General features: G+C 44.6%; 1 protein-coding gene and 1 pseudogene across 2 annotated transcripts; one reads left to right on the forward strand and one right to left on the reverse strand.

Annotated features, from left to right (window-relative positions):
• Positions 1-3,745, reverse strand: part of LOC139561197 (meiosis inhibitor protein 1-like) — a 41,259-nt pseudogene extending 37,514 nt beyond the window's left edge.
• A 1,088-nt stretch (positions 3,746-4,833) lies between these two features.
• On the forward strand, positions 4,834-14,900 carry LOC139576816 (ankyrin repeat and fibronectin type-III domain-containing protein 1-like). Of its 2 annotated transcripts, XM_071403323.1 has the most exons (18): positions 4,834-5,047; positions 6,984-7,359; positions 7,559-7,814; positions 8,173-8,373; positions 8,515-8,628; positions 8,729-8,826; positions 9,004-9,094; positions 9,305-9,412; positions 9,645-9,744; positions 9,986-10,115; positions 10,228-10,347; positions 10,552-10,773; positions 10,877-11,043; positions 11,290-11,455; positions 11,663-11,825; positions 12,839-13,005; positions 13,111-13,309; positions 13,475-14,900. In XM_071403323.1, the coding sequence occupies exons 2-18, from the start codon at positions 7,198-7,200 to the stop codon at positions 14,239-14,241; spliced, it is 3,231 nt and encodes a 1,076-aa protein (XP_071259424.1). In that variant the 5' UTR covers positions 4,834-5,047; positions 6,984-7,197; the 3' UTR covers positions 14,242-14,900. The 2 variants fall into 2 exon arrangements, with proteins under 2 accessions (XP_071259424.1, XP_071259433.1); XM_071403332.1 differs by lacking the exons at positions 4,834-5,047; positions 6,984-7,359 and having other exon boundaries at positions 7,589-7,711.
• The last annotated feature ends 3,691 nt before the right edge of the window (positions 14,901-18,591 follow it).

Genomic DNA, 18,591 nt, shown 5'->3' on the forward strand with positions numbered 1-18,591 from the left:
CGACTACAACAGCATCATTAAGTTTGCAGACGACACAACAGTGGTAAGCCTGATCACCGACAACGATGAGACAGCCTATAGGGAGGAGGTCAGAGACTTGGCCGGGTGGTGCCAGAATAACAACCTCTCCCTCAACGTGATCAAGACAAAGGAGATGATTGTGGACTACAGGAAAAGGAGGACCGAGCACGCCCCCATTCTCATCGACGGGGCTGCAGTGGAGCAGGTTGAGAGCTTCAAGTTCCTTGGCGTCCACATCCACCAACAAACTAACATGGTCCAAGCACACCAAGAAAGTCATGAAGAGGGCACGACAAAGCCTATTCCCCCTCAGGAAACTGAAAAAATTTGGCATGGGTCCTCAGATTCTCAAAAGGTTCTACAGCTGCAACATCGAGAGCATCCTGACTGGTTGCATCACTGCCTGGTACGGCAATTGCTCGGCCTCCGACAGAGGCAGAGGGTAGTGCGTACGGCCCAGTACATCACTAAGCTGCCTGCCATCCAGGACCTCTACACCAGGCGGTGTCAGAGGAAGGCCCTAAAAATTGTCAAAGACCCCAGCCACCCCAGTCATAGACTGTTCTCTCTACTACTGCATGGCAAGCGGTACCAGAGTGCCAAGTCTAGGACAAAAAAGCTTCTCAACAGTTTTTACCCCCAAGCCATAAGACTCCTGAACAGGTAATTAAATGGCTACCAGGATGGCTACCCCCCCCCCCCCCCCCCCAACCCCTCTTTTACGCTGCTGCTACTCTCTGTTTATCATATATGCATAGTCACTTTAACCATATCTACATGTACATATTACCTCAATCAGCCCAACTAACCGGTGCCTGTACGTAGCCTCGCTACTGTATATAGCCTCACTACTGTATATAGCCTCGCTACTGTTATTTTTCACTGTCTTTTTTACTGTTGTTTTTATTTCTTTACCTACCCATTGTTCACCTAATACCTTTTTTGCACTGTTGGTTAGAGCCTGTAAGTAAGCATTTCACTGTAAGGTCTACACCTGTTGTATTCGGCGCACATGACAAATTAACTTTGATTTGAACTATAAAGATTAGCCTACATCACACAAAACGCAGATTGCTCCAATGCGATGTGTGGGGACTGCGTCCTGCTGGTGCAACTGCGTGTTTTTCCCCCCAGCTATTCAAAAATATGAGGCAGCGAGATCGGCTACATCTTGTTTCATAGGGTGAGTACAGAGAGAAACGTGAAGTGAGGTGGAGTGTGAGCAGCAGCTATGTAGAAAACATGTGTGTGTAGAATAACGTGCAGATCCTGAGCTTTGATAAAGAGGTTTCCAGAAGGCCGGTGCAGGCAAGTGCAGGCCGGTGCAGGCAAGTGCAGGCCGGTGCAGGCAAGTGCAGGCCGGTGCAGGCAAGTGCAGGCCGGTGCAGGCAAGTGCAGGCCGGTGCAGGGGCCGAAAACTCAGTATTCGTAGCCACGGCCAAACTATAAAACCAGTACACGCAAACTCACAATAACACACACAGCTCACCACCAAACAGGCTAAAACCTCTCAATAATATGCCAGCCCCACCTGACCTAAGTTAAGATACAAATGACTAATGGACCAAGTACCTGGTCATTACACAGGTAATGGTGGTAAAATAAATATGGCAGAGAACTCATTGAGGGTGAACCAACCAAATCAATCTATTCCTAGAGTACAGTATGACTTTCTTCCTGTCAGTCTGTCAATGACAGATAGTCCACAATCCACCCTTCCATTCCCACCAGTAACTAAGGTGCACCAACTTCTTTATTCCATCGTTTGAATCTAATCAAGTTTCTTCCTTGTAGTGTGAGAGGACTTGTCCACACCTCAGCCTGCGGTTATCATCCCCAGTCAACCGTACAGACAGCCCTACCACCCGCTGCTTACAGTAGAGTTTCCACTGTTTCCCAAGGTGACACAACAACACAGACTACAGAGCCAACATTTCAACTGTTTACCAAACAAGCTGGCTTTACCCAACTGATGTTGGATTGTGTGTGTGTGTGTGTGTGTGGGTCTGGTAGTAGACCCAGTCATCTGCTGGTGTAAAGGAGTGTTGGACTGAGAGAAACATGTTAATATTAACAGACAAAGCCAATAAAGTGATGACCAAAACAGTGGAAAATCCAAGTCTATCGACAAGCTTAGTGTACAAACGATGGGTAGGCATGAGATTCTATCTGGCATTTATTCCTGTCTTTGTTTCTGAGTGAATTTGGAACAGAGAGACGGTGACAGACCTGTATGTGTGATATTACTCACTTGTGTGTGTATCTCATCCAGGATGTAGCGCACATACTGTTGACTCTGTAACTCCAAGAGCAGCTGAACCAGCACTGAACCAAGACACAGAGAGAGGGAGAGAGAGAGAGAGAGTGAGAGAGAGAAAGAGAGAGAGAGGGAGAGGGAGAGGGAGAGGGAGAGGGAGAGACTTATCATAGCATTATTCATGGGGCTCAATTGACACGGTTTTGAAAACAAATTGTGCATTTCACACTTTACCCTGGCACAGTGCACACAGTGATTTTGTTAGTGCTTCAAGACAGTGGTACTGTGGGGTTCCATAACCAGCAACACTCTAATTAACAATTCTGCTGAGGCAATCAACAACCCAGATCTCTCTTCAACCCAGACTATGAGAGCCAATGAACCTGGTCATGCTGTAGAATGTGGTGACATGAGGTACAAGTTGAGACAATAGTACAAAGATATTATGATTTAGTCAGTAAAGAGTGAGCATTCTCAAGCGGCCGTGTGTATAATCAGGCCATTTAAGCTCTCCTCTTACCCCGTATGGCCTGCTCCAGAGTGGCTGGGTCCTCTACTGTGTGAAGCATCCCTGTATGGAAAACAGAGTCAAATAAAGTCAGAGATAAAGCAAGGCTTTGTTTGATTGTGTGTGTGTGCGCGTGTGTATCTTTCTTACCCAGTAAAGATGCTGTGAAATGCAGACAGACCCTGTGGTCCTGTAGTAGCAGCTCCTTCAGAGTCCCAGGACAGCTCTTCAGGACCCCACTGATCCCTGACAGCGCCACAGACTTTCTCACAAACTATTGAAGGGCAAGAGATGTCATTATAATAATAATACATTTTATTTGCGCCTTTCAAGATACCCTGGACACTCACAGAGTAAAACAAATGATGGATCCATAGGGGTAGCCAAGTGCATATAAGGGTTGATGGCAGCTCATGTCATGTTAGTTGTTGTAGCAGAAACACCAATATGTGGTTAATAAAACATGTTCAATATTTAGATATCATACCGCAACGTTGTTGCTTTCCATCATCTCAATGACACAAGCGACGCAGATCATCAAGCCGCCCTGGTCCGGGTGACCCATGCGAACACGAACAGACCATTTTGGATCGTGCCTGAAGTTAATCTTTTCATAAATCACGTCTACACTCGTCATTTTACCCTCAAAATCAATGCAGACCAGAATGGTTTGTTTTATTCTGTAACTGATCATATTTCAATGTATCTAAAGTAAATGTATTGTAACCTACCTTCTTGCCTGTCCTACCGCGGTTGCTCGCTAACTTTAGCTAACTTTAGCTTAGCTAGCTGACTGTCATCAGAGATAATTTGCTAGTTTTATTCAAACTGACAGATAATGGGTCAAAATGAATAGGTTAACGTTGTCTTAAATAACTAACTGCCGCTAAATAATGTTATTACAAACAATGCGATCAAGTCTAGCCAAGTAGCTAGAGAAGTCAGAGATTGAACCTTCTCTAAAGAAAGTCATGTAGCTAACTAGCTACTGATGTTAGCGGCAAAACTGTGACAGCAAGGCTCATTTCGGTCTCAACCAATGAAATCACTTCATTGATATTTGAACTAAAACAAGTCAAAGAAATAAATATATAAATAAGAAAAATAAATAATAGTTATATCTAACTCTAACCAATAAGTGTCTTATGCCCTTGATATATAGCCAACAGAAGCTCTGCATTCGATGGCCAGCCTGGTTTGAGGCAGGGGGAAAGTCTGCATATGCCACAGAAAAGGGTATCTTTATTTCAAGTCGAATTTGAACCTGCGATCAAAAACAAGTCTTGAGTCTTGAGGCCAGGAATAAAATACGTTTTTGGCCAACACAAGCCCACTGCACTGCTGGTGGCCTGTCATAATGGCAGGCTCAGCCGCACGTAACTCCCTGGACCAGAGCGAGTTAGTGATCTGAATTCTGTCAAGGTGTTGGAAGGGTGGGGGGAAGAGGGGGGTTGGACCTACAACAAAATCATAATCTCTAATTTGCTTTGATCTGAGTGCTCTGATCTGCACAGGCCAAGGTCTCAGAAGCTGGGGGTCTGCATTTCTTCAGATGTTCATATCATCATTCATCTTCATACATAGGGGCCGTGGGCTGTTGCTCTGAATCATGTCACAGTGTGTGTCTCAGTCTGTGTGATGCTCAGCTTCCTGTCGAAATGACAGACAAGACTGACGTTGCTTAGAGACACCATAGGTCTGTGACCACCAGCCAAAAAAGACTGAGTGACTAATGTGGAGGCAAAAATAAGAGACTTCAGAATGTAATACATGGATAGTTCTGTAGAACAGGTGCACAATAACATTTTATCATTGCATTAGCTACTTATTTCACATTTTGTAATAGGCTTACATTTGCCAATTAGGTTATTGATGCAAAGTGACTGAGGAATCTATTAACATTAGCCTATTGATATGGAGCCACTACTTTATCTACCTTTTTCTATCTAGCTGTATAATAATGTGAATTCTGAATTGGTCCGTGAATGTAAGCCTCAGCATGTGTGAATGAGAGAGAGACAAAGAGAGAGAGGTGGGAGGGGCGCGAGGTACCAAATTGCATGTTGAGCGTCCGGAGCAGGTTCGCTTGACCGTGAGAAGTGAAAATTCATGAAAGTGGATTAACCGCACTGAGAGGGATGAGTGAATTCCGATTGCTATCGTAACTTTAGGATTAATTTACTGACTTTTAATTGACGCTTTCGTGGTGATTGTGGTGTAATATGTGACAAGGGGGAAGCAGGAGCTTACATCTACGGAAGGTATTGTCTTGTATACTTTTAATCTAACATATTTACCTGCCTAATAATTCATAATACAACACACAACCAGGTTGTTACAGAAGCCATACTATTCAAGTGGATTATTGCAAAAGGGTATAAAATGTTCTTTATTTTTAAACTCATTTGTAATTTGACACTGTTTGTAAATTCGTTTGTATTCGATGTGCATGCTGAATATGATGTTGTGCATTCTATTCTAGTTGGACCATTTTCTAAACTTTCATTAACTCAAACAACTGTGTATTTATTACATTGGCATAACTGTTGCATTTGCGCTTTGGCTGCTGTCAGATGCTTGTGTAATGTTTCAGGAATGTTTTATTCATTATCTGTACGTATACCAAATCTTCCAACGTTTCCTTATTTGGTTCACGCAATTATTGCGTTTCTTTCGAGTAACAGCATCACTTCCTGGTGCCAGGTATGAGTCATAGGATATTTCTGTATAGATTTACTGTGAAACATTGCTTTGTCTGTTATCAAGTAAATGCTTAGGCCTACAAAAAAGCCACAACAGAATGGAATACATTTATAATAATTACATAATCTCCATACAAATATGTTAATGCTATTTCATTGAAGCATCAATATCAACTCAAATTTCTGAATGTCAATTCTTGTTTACATGAAGTCTTTTGGTCCAGTGATTGGCATCTGTTGGCACCTCCATGCAGCATAAACACTAATCCCTTCACTAAACCAGTTTCACAGATATAGATCGACACTTTCCATAAGAGATAAAATGCACAATGAACAAACAATAGAACTGAATCTACCAATAACAGTGAGGAGGTCTCACCCTTATCTTTTCCCTATGCGTGAAAAGGCAGTGCAGGTGGTAAGAAGGAGTGCAGGATAGTTATGTCACAAGTGGGCATATAAAAGGTACAGAATGCCAGCTGGGGACACCAGGCGCCTTCGTGGCCACAGGAAAGTGCCACAGTACCAGTACAAGCTAAGGGAGTATTCACTTTCTCTAGGAGACACAACGTAGTTAGTCAGAACATGACCATACAGACATGAAGATTGAATGTGGCTTTCATTTCCATTAGAATGAGGGATGAGGGGAAATGGGTGAGGGAAAAGGAGTGATGACAGAGAGATGGAGTCAGGGCATCTCTTGCCAGGGATGTATTTTGTGTCTGAATAACACTATGATGTAGATGGAAGTAAGTGCAAAGCTGAGCAGTTGAAAAAAGGCAGGAGAGGGAGAGAGAGAGAGAGAGAGAGAGGAAGGAAGGATTGAAGAGAATGTAGTGACTGAGGAGAGAAAATAAAAGTGAAAGAGAGCATTTTGGTCAAAGCAACAAGAAGGTCTCAGGGGGCTTTCGGAAGGAAAGTGGGCAGCTGGATTATGAAGACAGTGAACGGTTCAGGATACAATGCTGCTGGCTTTTCCTGTCTGAAAAGAGGTGAAGAAGAATAGACAATTATCCATCACTAATGTAAGACACGATAAAGGCAAATGTGAGGGCAGATAAATGGTTCTATGTGTATGACATGTTTGATCTCAGGAGCACTCAGTGTAATAGCTTTAACCGTGCACTCTGTAGACTTCCATTCCTCAGTTAATTAGACTGATGGTGAGATTGCTTTGTGCAGAGACTCCATTGAGTAGGAAGAAAAGCCACAAGGCATTCGACTAGAAAGTGGGAACAAAGGGGAGAAGAGTGAGATATTCTAACTTCTGTGAGACATTTTCCATCTGCTCTGCTCAGGCATTGTAACTTTTATCCACTTATCCACCCACACGCAGTGCTGCTCAACTCAACCCAGGCTCCCCTAAGTAGTGATACATTTCTGCAACCTTTTACCAGCTGGTAAGATGACAGTAAGACTGACTTTGTTCTGTTTTTTGTTTTTTTATCTATTTTTCTCTTCCTCATCTTATTCCTACTGTATCACTCCATTCTAGTCCTCTAATGCACCTCTTCCTGTTTCACACCCCCTTCATCCTCCCTTCTTCCCCCTCTCCCTCCCCCGTGTACCATTCCTCTTTTCCCTCTGTCTTTCTGTGACCATCACCATCATCCATCCACCTTCTTCTCTTTTGTTCCAATCTCGTTCCCTGTAACTCCTGTATCCTGCTGTGCACACTCTCTACCAATTGTGTGTGTGCCATCTATTGTATGTCTGTGTCGGTGAAAAACCCGCCACAGCGGCGGCGCTCTCTGGGTCCCGTTTTGCCTAAACGCATCTACAGAAACCTGTCGGTCAGGCTGAGGGGCGGAGAGTCCTCTTTTGCCGGGGAGACAGACATGCCGAAATATCCATGCAAGGCCACTCACACAGTAAGACATCCTGAGAGAAAGTGAATTTTGCATCCATTTTGGGTGTTTTATCTTTGAGAATTGTTGTTCCATACTATCATCTAAAGTAAAATTTTCTTCCTGCATTTTTCTGCCATGCCCATGACATTGTACCCTCTTACCCTGTATCCCTCCATGTGCCTGTTTCTCACTCAATCCCCCTCTCCTTCCCCTGTGTTAGTATAAGAACCTGTGGGAGGCAGTGGAGAGTGAGGACACCTTGGCGGTGCAGAGCCTGCTATTCAGGGACAGAGTGTGTGGTGGAGGAGGAGGACAGGATAAAGAGAAGAAAGAGAAGGACTGGGAAAGAGAGAGGTGGAAAGGTGTAAACAGAGTGAGTGAGCAGGGCCTGGTACCTCTGGACGTGGCTGCTCTAACCCAGAACTCCCCTCTGCTGCACGTGTTGACAAAGGCAGGAGCCAGACACAACCCCGTCTGTGAGTCTTACACAGTGACGTAGATTGAATCAGTGCAATCAAGAGATGGTCAAGAAACAGTTGTACACATTTCACACAAACAATGGATCATCCAGTACATTAAGACATTATTCTTTTGGGGGTAGTGACTACTAGTGAGTGATGTTTAAATGTTATGTTTACAGATATAATTCCTGTCACCCTTTCCCTATCTTGTTCCCACACTGTGTTAACAATGCTAAACCTTTATATTATCTCTCCCTCCCACTCTCTATTCTCCCTCCCTCCCTCCCTCCCTCCCTCCCTCCCTCCCTCCCTCCCTCCCTCCCTCCCTCCCTCCCTCCCTCCCTCCCTCCCTCCCTCCCTCCCTTTCTCTCAGTGTGTCTTCCAGCGGAGTGGTTGTGCAAGCTGGATGCCCTGGTAATGTTGGCCGACAGGCAGGTGGAGGACAGGAGTGAGGAGTTACTGGGTGGAGCAGGGGCGGGGCCACATGTGCAGACCGACATACAGAGGCAGCTCCACCTCTGGACTCTGCGGCAGCAGCTGTACTGCAGGATGAGGGAGAGCTTCCACCGCACAGGTCAGAGGCTAGGGGTCAGGGGTGATGAAGGACAAATATGATGCACTCATCCAGTCTCATTGATTCGTTTATGTTATGTACTTTTTGCTCCATGTCTGTGTTTACTGTCGGCGTGTCTCTCCATTTCTCTGTGTCCTCTAGACCTCCCTGGCCCTCCAAGTGGTGTGTCACTGTTTGTGACCAGTGCCTCTTCCCTGTTTGTGTCCATTCGAGAGCCAACCGGTATCGCCACTGGATTGATCACACGCTACAGAGGTGGGGTTCTACTACTCCATCTCTAATCACTATTGCAATTACCACTCAGTCTTCAATATCATAGATACATCCGTGTCTCTCTTCCTGTCACCTCCTACAGTGGAATGGAGCACCTCTGCCAACTTCAAGAGCATACTTGGCTCAGCCCAGGTGATCGACACTAAGACCCCAGTCCACAGCATCACAGGACTCACGACAGTAAGACACACACGACCCCGGTCACATCTCCTGAACCAGAACACCCTGAGGCTAGGAGGCACTCAACCTCAACTGTCTCAGTTACCTGCAGAAATGAACAACTACGATGTAAAGTTATTTGCCCTGGTCTGCCTGTTCGTAAGGTTAAGTCATGATGATAATGTATTGGTCTCTTAGGGAATGCACTACTTTGTGAGAGTGACCGCCTACAACGTGAAGGGATGGGGCCCGGCTCAGAGCTCCAGCCCAGTCAGTGCTACCCCCTCCAGTGAGTAAATGGAACTGCAGACAGACAAAAGAGCTTTCTGATATTCTATATTATCATCAATGCTCTGTGTAGACGTTGCCCCTAATCACAGATCAAGAATCAGCTCCCCAAATACCAACCTTCGCCATTTGAAGAAAACAGCTGACCTTGGATCATATGACTCCACAATGAATATCAGTGAACACTGGTGGCCTGTGTCTCCCTCTGCAGGCTGGAGGGAGTGTATGGGAGTGAAAACTCCAAGCAGGAACAAGGAGGCTCTAGCCAGGAGACTGTTGGAGCAAACCAGAGAGCCACACTACAAGGGATACTGTATAGGTAGTGTACTTCTTGAACCATAACGTAGATACAGCATCTCAGTTCTGCCTCTCATACAAGGGGAATGAATATACTATTCAAATGATTTGTGTAAGATAAACATCCGTATACATTCAATACCTGTATAATACATGAGAAAGTAAACAGTATCAGTCACTCAAAATAATACTCTGGCTCTTTCACATGGTCCTCCGTGTCTGAATGTCTCATTCCTTTGTCCTGTGGCCCATAGAGAGCTCCAAGCCCCAGAGCCCCAGTAAGCGCCTCTCTATGTCTCGCAGCCTGAAGCTGCTCTTCCAGTCAGCCACCAAGTTTGTCCGTCTCCTACAGAGGTGAGATAGCAATGCTCCTCACCCAACAACTCTGTATCTCTGCCACTAACATCTCCCATGGTTACATTTAGAGAAAGATCCCATGCTGTCTCTGTTCCCTCAGTACATCCCCTACTCTTCAAACAAGTGTTTCAGTCCCTTTCTGCCCTCCCTTTATTGCACCTATCTCTCTATTCATTTTTTTCTGTCTTCCCTCGTTAGGATGAACCTCATCTGTTCTTCCTCTTTGTCTCATTGTTAGGGGTGTATACCTGGCAACTGTGTTCTACAGAAAGGAAAACATCCTGGTCACAGCAGATGACCAGCTCCCATTGGTGGAGATCCAGTGCTGCTCCACCTCCATCTCTCAGGACTTCCTTTGGTTTGCCAAGGTTAGCTGTCAATCTAATTTAATACATTGGTAGGTATACCTGTGTGAAATATATGTTCCAAATTGACATAGTCTATTTTCTATCTTTCTATCCCTCTCTCTTTTTCTTACAGTTGTCCTGTGCGTGGCAACAGGTGCCCTGGCTCCAGCAGGCCCTCTCCTCCGCTCTCTCCTCCTCTTCATCACTACTTCAGAACAGGCACAATATCTTGCAGGCTGTAGCACAACTACAGGTGAAAAAAAGGATAATGTACACTGATAGGTCACTGTACATGGCCTTCTCATCAATAAAGCACCTAGCAAAGATGAAGAGACAACATTTTCTGTGAGCTTTCTCTTCCACTGCCTGTTTCTCGTTGACTTTCCTTTTCACTCTTTATTTTTATTCTAATATTTCATACTTTTCTCCCTCTCTCCTTCCCTGCCTCTCTCTGCAGTCCTCTCTGGGAACAGTAGACTTGGGCCAGGTGTACTATGAGCCTCTGAAGGACAAGCAGGGTAATGTCCTGCTGGTGACAGTGAAGGATTGTGCGGCCCACACAAAACCCCCGGACGTCCCTCTCCACTGGGTCCCCCTGGCCTGGCTGGAGAAGAACCGGAGCAGGACCCCTCTACTCCCAGAGCCTACTGCCATGGACACCCTCACAGAGCAGCTCAAGGTGACCCTTCCTGGCTGGGACACTGTGTGCTCGTGTTTATATACAGTAGTAAGGCTTCTTATTGTGCTAATACAACAATGCTTTTCTCTGTGTCCCTCACCAGGAGAAGCTGTCCTACCACAGACACAGTGTCCAGTGGGCCCAGTCTGGCCTGTACGTGGGCATCTTGAAGCTGTGCAGCACAGTGGAGCAGATCAGGGTTCTAGTGCCCCAGAGGCTGCCCAACCTGCTATGCCACGCCAGAGTACGCCACAATCCCCATGTGTCCCGGTAACACAGCTAACATACTACCACTGAGCTTACCACTGAGTTCAGTATGCACTACCACGTACAGACTGACTTTTAAACTGTTCTGACCTGGTATAGCTGATGATGAAATGGTATACTGTATAATACTTAGAATGACGTGTGTCCTCAGTGTTTGTCTAGTGTTTTTAAGGATTACTGACTGGTCAGATGAGATCATTGCTAAGGATAGTTCCTTGTGATGTGTCTTGGGCTGCATTTTTGTTTTAGCGATGAATGGGCGTGGTTACAAAGCCACAACATGTTAACAGCCAATGAGGACACAGAGAATGAGGATGAGACCTCGATGGACAGCTCTGGGCTGGGGGACTTTGTGAGGTCACTCAGGGCCGCTGTCACTCTCTTGTTGACAAAGCTCAACATCCCCCTCTACAGGGTAACCATGGTTTCACTTACTCTCCAACTCACATGCTTTTCAATCTCATTTAAATGATATACTGTATCATGTAATACACCTCTCTTACCTCCTCTTGTTTTCTCTCTCTATTCTTTTCTTTTTGCTTTTTCTCTCTCTCGATATTCTTCACCTCTTGTCCTCATCCTCTGATCATCACTTCTTTCACCCTGCTCTCCTCTCCTACAGGCATATCAGTACGGTGTGTACACTCGGGAGCTGCTGCAGTTTGGGGATAAGATGTCCATGCTGCTCCTGCTGCCCCCCAGTGAAGACTTCAGTTCTAGCTACTGGCCCCTAGTGGGCACCAAGGAGCCAGGCCTCACAATGCCACTGCAGATCTTTGAACTGGGTATGTATTGGTGCCAGGGTTGGGTTTAAGTTTCAAGTATTTATTGTCACGTGCACAAGTACAGTGAAATGCCTTTCTTGTTTGCTCTTTCCCAACAATGCAGTAATCAATATCAGTAGTACTATAAAAAAGTTATAAAAAGTGAAGTAGAACAAAAACACATAAATAGAAATAAGAAGAATATGAGAAAGTAAGTAAGCTATATACAGGATCAGTTCCAGGGTCAGTGCCAATACCTTATTTACAATGTGCAGGGATACTGGAGTGGGAGGGTTAGATATGTATAGGGGTAAGGTGACTAGGCATCGGGATATATGATAAACAGAGTAGCAGCAGTGTATTTGATGATTGTATGTGAGTGTGTGTGCGTGTGTGTAGAGTTAGTATGAATGTATGTGCGTGTTATGTGCGTGTGTGCTTGCCTTGCGGAAGTAGAGAGAACAGTCTATGGGGTGGCTGGAGTCTTTAACAATTTTCTGGGCCTTCCTTTCACACCGCCTGATATAGAGGTCCTGGGTGGCAGGGAGCTCAGACCCAGTGATGTTCTGGGCTGTCCACACCACCCTTTGTAGTGCCATGTGATCGAGGTCAGTGCAGTTGCCGTACCAAGCAGTGATGCAGCCAGTCAAGATGCTCTCAATGGTGCAGTTGTAGAACTTTTTGATGATTTCAACCTCCTGAGGAGCAAGAGGCTCTGTCGTATCTTTTTCACGACTGTTTGTGTGTGTGTGTACCATTTTAAGTCCTTAGTGATTTGGACACCGGGGAACTTAAAGATCTCGACCTGCTACACTGCAGCCCTGTCTCGATGTGGATGAGGCCGTGCTCGCCCCCCGTTTCCTGTAGTCCACGATTAGCTCCTTGGTCTTATTGACATTGAGGGAAAGGTTCATGGACAACATAGAGAATATAAGACGTGTCATGCCATTTATGTTTTTGCTCAGAGTAAACTGTCAGTGGTGGTGAGCTTAGATTTTTCTCTTTATTTTCTGTCTAATCCTCACGTCTCACAGTGCACTTCTGGACATACGAGCAAGACTTCCTGTCTCAGTACTGTCAGGTCTGGGTTCGGTTGGAGCTGGACGCCCATCTGTCCCAGCAGGCTTTGCGAGAAGCTCTGGACACGAAGGAGGTGCAGGAGGCCAGCGACCGCCTTGGTCACATCACTCAGCTCTCACAGGTAGACTACCCATAGAGAGTAATGAAATAGATATCAAAGGAGGACAGTATGTGTGTATGAGAGGGAATGAGCCCCCTTGCCTCTCTGTCCCTTTGCCCTGTTTAGAGTCTTGAGGTGGTGTGGCGTGAGGCCCGGTGGATCATGGATGTCCTGCAGTGTGTCCGCTCTAAACAGTGGGTGGGGGCGGTGCCTCTGGGCCTGGTCATGGGAGGAGACCCACCTGCCTGCCCAGACGATGAGGAGGATGACAGGCCTACCACCAGAGTCTGGCCCCAGCGCATACTCTCTCAAAAGAAAATATCAGGTGACTTGTTAATGTAGTAGATATAGTAAATTCATTATTCACTGTCTTTGATTGGAGCATTAGAAAGCAGGCAGGGGTGAGAAGTTTGATATTCAGTCACTTCCTTTGTCTGTTTGATGTAACTAACTCTCCTTTCTGTTGGCCCTCTCCTCCCACTGCCTCTAGAGAGCATTACCTGTACTGTTACAGACGTTGGTGTCAGCAGTGGGATCTCTGAGCCAATATGTATCGCGGGGGTCCATGAAAAGGCTGTGGGTTTAATTGAGGGGGCTAGCAAAGGGGGGTACCCCGTGGACCTCAGTGCCCAACAGCCTGTTGTGGCGTTCAACAGCCTGGACCAGTCAGGAATTGGATTTGACAGTGTGGCCCAATCAGAAGTGATATATCATAACATTATGGCCCAATCAGAAGTGGCAGATCATGACATTGTGAACCTGCCAGCTGCCTACAGTGGAGAACTGGAGTATCCTCACAGTTTTGTCAGTGATGTGATCCCGCCTCTACCAGATCTGGACATCATCTTCCCCACACTGAGTCTGATAGATGAAGAGAGGGAGGAGGACCCTGTACCTAGGATGATGGATATGCTTGACAGTTTAAGTCTTGGAGTCGGTGAAAGCGAGGCTTTCTTTGGACTAAACTCTGACTTGATGAGTGGACCTAAGGGTTGCTCTCTCTCTGATGTGCATCATGATACGAACTCACTGACAGCAGGCCTTAGTTTAGGAGACAGAACCTGTGCAGATACACTCTTCTCAGGTCATTTAGATGGGCTGGCCACATCTGCCCCTCTTCCCATTGTGAGGACCACACCTGCCCAGAGATGTGATTTACCTACAGAGAATACTATGATACATGCTGGCAACAGGGGGAGCAGCATGCCAGCCAGGAGCCAGGTTGAGTGGGTGAACTCCTCTAACCAGGCATCCTGATGTATCCAGATATTATTATAACTCAACGTTACACCAAAATACATTGTACTTAATCATCGTGCCTCTCGAAGAATTTGACAACCAATTCTCAACAAATTGTTAATATACTTTCAGTGCCTTTAAGCGAGTGTGGCAAACGGTGGGATATTCCTGGTTGTTTTCTCATCACATTATCTTACTCTCTGTAGTTGTTCCAGTGGTGATATAAAGGGCCTGTCTCCAAGAGACCTGCTAGACATGCTCTGTGCTTCTGTACGCGAGATGTCTTCCTGTTGCAACTTGTATTAAACTGAATTGATTTATGATTGTCTATATCCAACAACTGCTATTCTCTTTTGTTCAATGTAAAATACTCTTTACCGTATTGTACTCTATTAACCTGTTGCACTTTTGTCCTTATAACACACAACTAGCTAGTCTACAGTAAAATCCGTTGAATGGTTTATCTTTATGAAATTACCAAATCAAATATCTTCAGCTGTATTTGTGTTGTTCCACATTATATTTCTAAGACAAAAGTTAGTTATCTTTTTTTACATTTTCCTTTTCAGAAACGTGTGTGTATTTGAGAAGGTTACACAGGCCAACTGGGTATTAAGGTGAAGATATGTGTGAGGATATCATTTCAAAATGCCAATATTAAAGATCCAATGCAGCCATTTTTATCTCAATATCAAATCATTTCTGGGTAACAATTAAGTACCTTACTGTGATTTTTTTTCTACAATTAAAATAGTCAAAAAATTAACAAAAATAGCTTTTTAACGAAGAGCAATTTCTCAAGCTAGAATTTTGCTCGGACTGTCTGGGAGTGGTCTGAGTGGGAAGAGGAAAAAGGAAAATAAGATGTTATTGGCAGAGATGTTTGGAACTCTCTTTCTTATTGGTCTATTAACTAATTTAACACACAGTGATGTCAACATGGAAGGCCAAAACTCCATCCCACCAAAACAGGCAGAAATTTCAGGCGGTCTTTTCAAACAGCTCATACATTAAAAGTGCATCGTCATAATTTTCACAGTATAATTCCAATGACACCGTGTGGAAATATACACTCAGTGCTCAGTTTATTAGGTATACCCATCTAGTACTGGGTCGGACCCCCCTTTGCTTCCAGAAAAGTCTGAATTCGTTGGGGCATGGAAACGTTGCTCAATTGGTATCATGGGACCTAACGTGTGCCAGGAAAACATTCCCCACACCATTACACCAATGGTGTATGGCATCAGGCACGACGGTGCCATGGACTTATGCTGCTTATGCCAAATCCTGACTGCCATCAGCATGACTGTCCAGTGTTGTTGATCGTGTGCTCACTGGAACCGCTTCCTCTTCATTTTAGCTGATAGGAGTGGAACCCCTTGTGGTTGTCTGCTGCAATAGCCCATCCGTGTCAAGGGCCGACGAGTTGTGCCTTCCGAGATGTCGTTCTGCACACCACTGTTGTACTGCGCCATTATTTGTCTGTTTGTGGACTGCCTGTTAGGTTGCACGATTCTTGCCATTCTCCTTCGATCTCTCTCATCAACGAGCTGTTTTCGCCCACAGAACTACCGCTGACCGCATGTTATTTTTGTTGCACCATTCTCGGTAAACCCTAGACACTGTTGTGTGTGAAAAGCCCAGGAGGCCGGCCGTTTCTGAGATACTTGATCCGGCGCACCTGGCACCGACGATCATACGACGCTCAAAATCACTTAGGTCACTGGTTTTGCCCATTCTAACGTTCAATCGAACAGTAACTGGATGCCTTGATGCCTGTCTGCCTGCTTTATATAACAAGCCACGGCCACATGACTCACTGTCTGTATGAGCTAACAATTTTCGTGAACAGGGTGCAAACTGGCCACTGAGTGTATATAAAACACAGGTAAATCATATTTTTGACTGCACTGGGCCTTTAAGTAGGGTGAATTCAGAGTAAGTGGAACAGTTTTTGTCTCATGTAACCTCTTTCGGCATCTATCCAACATGTTAACCCAACACTATCCAACATATTAGCCCAACACATGATACATGTCTAAAATCCTCAAGACCTTGCCTAATCACACAAAAAAAACTAATGTTGATGTCATATTCACAGGAGGCATGACACACCCATTTGTGTGCACTGAGTCAAAACAATTTTTTCAGTTCGCATTTGGCAACCTGGGACAGCAGGTTAGAAAAACTGGGACACCATTATTATAGTCCTAATTGTACCCCAATGACAATTCAATAAAACTTTGTGTGATTATTTTAAGAAACATCTGAGGATTTCAGAAATGTATCATGTGTTAGGCTGCTGCTACTTGCTGTTTATTATCTATGCATAGTTACTTTACCCCTACCTACATGTACAAATTACCTCAACTAACCTGTGCCCCGCACACTGACTCGGTACTGGCATATAGCCTCGTTATTGTTATTTTATTTTATTGTATTACTTTTTATTTTATTTTTTACTTTGGTTTATTTAGTAAATATTTTCTTAACTCTATTTCTTGAACTCCATTGTTGGTTAGAGCCTGTAAGTAAGCATTTCACGGTAAGGTCTACCTACACCTGTTGTATTCGGCGCATGTGACAAATACAATTTGATTTGATTTGATTTATGGTTGGTAAAGTGGGACTAAAGAAAATACTGAATTACAACCTTTAAAGATAATATTGGCAACTTTTAATGTATTATGATCTACCAGTACATAGTATGCACTAGTGGTGTGCGGGTCAGCTGTTTGTTCACCCACACCCACCCGCAATTGTTAATATAAACCCATCCCCAACCGCATTACTATACACTGAGTATACAAAACATTAAGAACACCTGCTCTTTCCATGACATACTGACCAGGTGAATCCAGGTGAAAGCTATGATCCCTTATTGATGATTGTTGTCACTTGTTAAATCCACTTCAATCAGTGTAGGTGAAGGGGAGGAGACAGGTTACAGAAGGATTTTTAAGCCTTGAGACAATTAAGACATGAATTGTGTATTTGTGCCATTCAGAGGGGAATGGGAAAGTCAAAAAATGTAAGTGCCTTTGAACTGGGTAGGGTAATAGGTGCCAGGTGCACCGGTTTGGGTCAAGAACTGCAACCCTGCTGGTTTTTAATGCTCAGCAGTTTCCCTTGTGTGTCAAGAAGGGTCCACCATCCAAAGGACATCCAGCCAACTTAACACAACTTTGGGAAGCATTGGAGACAACATGGGCCAGCATCCCTGTGGAACGCTTTCAACCCCTTGTAGAGTCCATGCCCCAATGAATTGAGGCTTTTCTGAGGTAGGCCAACAGTTCCCTTAAAGTGCCATAGGCCTATTTGAAGTCCCCATCTTGTGACTGTCGAATTGTTTAGTGCCTCACAATCATTACACACAACATAACCGGCACTGGTATCATCCTCTTTTACCACTTCACTAAATCTTTACAAAAGGTTACTTTTCTGGCTCTCCCTTCTCTTTATTTTCAACTCTCCATTTCACAGCTTTTATTTTATTGAATTAAACTCTGACATTGTCCTTTTTGCCTCCATGGATCGACTTTAAAATGTGCTGCCTGTTCCCAAAAGCACTTGGCGATTGGCGTGTAGGCTATTGGGCGCGTGTACTGTTAGGCCCTAAAACTTCAATGTAGCCTATAGATATAAATAGCAAAATAATTATACATTTATGGATTTTATAAGGTACTGTTTTCTCTTTATTCAAACCGCCTAAATCTGCCCGCCTTACAGATATAACCTCGGGGATGGCGGGTTATTTTTTTTCTTTTGTAAAAGTTTTATTGTTGCATTTCCTTTAAAACAGCTCATATATTTTTGCACACAATTTTATACACATTAAAATGGCATAAAAGCATAAAACACAGAATTTCAATATTACATTTAAATTAGTTAAAAAGTACATGTTGTTAAAAACAATAGAAACAACCATGAATAAAAGTACTTTTTCTTGTAAAAAACATCCAACTCTGTAAAAGCCATTTAAAATGTGTACAAATTATTTAACAAAGGTAAAACATTTTTAAGACATGAAAAACATGTTAAAAAGTCACTTTGTTAAAAGACTGTCTTCAGTCCTTTGTACAGGAACGGGGTGAGTCCTTATCAAACTCGCCTCCTCAATTACTGTCCTGTCCGTCGGGGCCCAGAGGAAATCCCTCCCCTAGGCGCATCGCCCTAGGCGCCGCAGCGCTGTCAGGCCGTGGCCGCCGGGACCTTGGGTGTTGTGTGGGACCATTCGCCTGGGGTCGAGGCCCCCTTTCTTCTGTACCACCCCAGGGGGCTTTCGTGACTACCATGGCCACGGCCTGGGGGGTGGTCTCTACTCGCTTCGCTACCAGCAGGTTGCGGGAGGACCACAGTGCAGCCTTC

Source organism: Salvelinus alpinus, chromosome 1 (genome assembly GCF_045679555.1).
Source record: "Salvelinus alpinus chromosome 1, SLU_Salpinus.1, whole genome shotgun sequence".
In the NCBI taxonomy this organism is placed as follows: domain Eukaryota; kingdom Metazoa; phylum Chordata; class Actinopteri; order Salmoniformes; family Salmonidae; genus Salvelinus; species Salvelinus alpinus.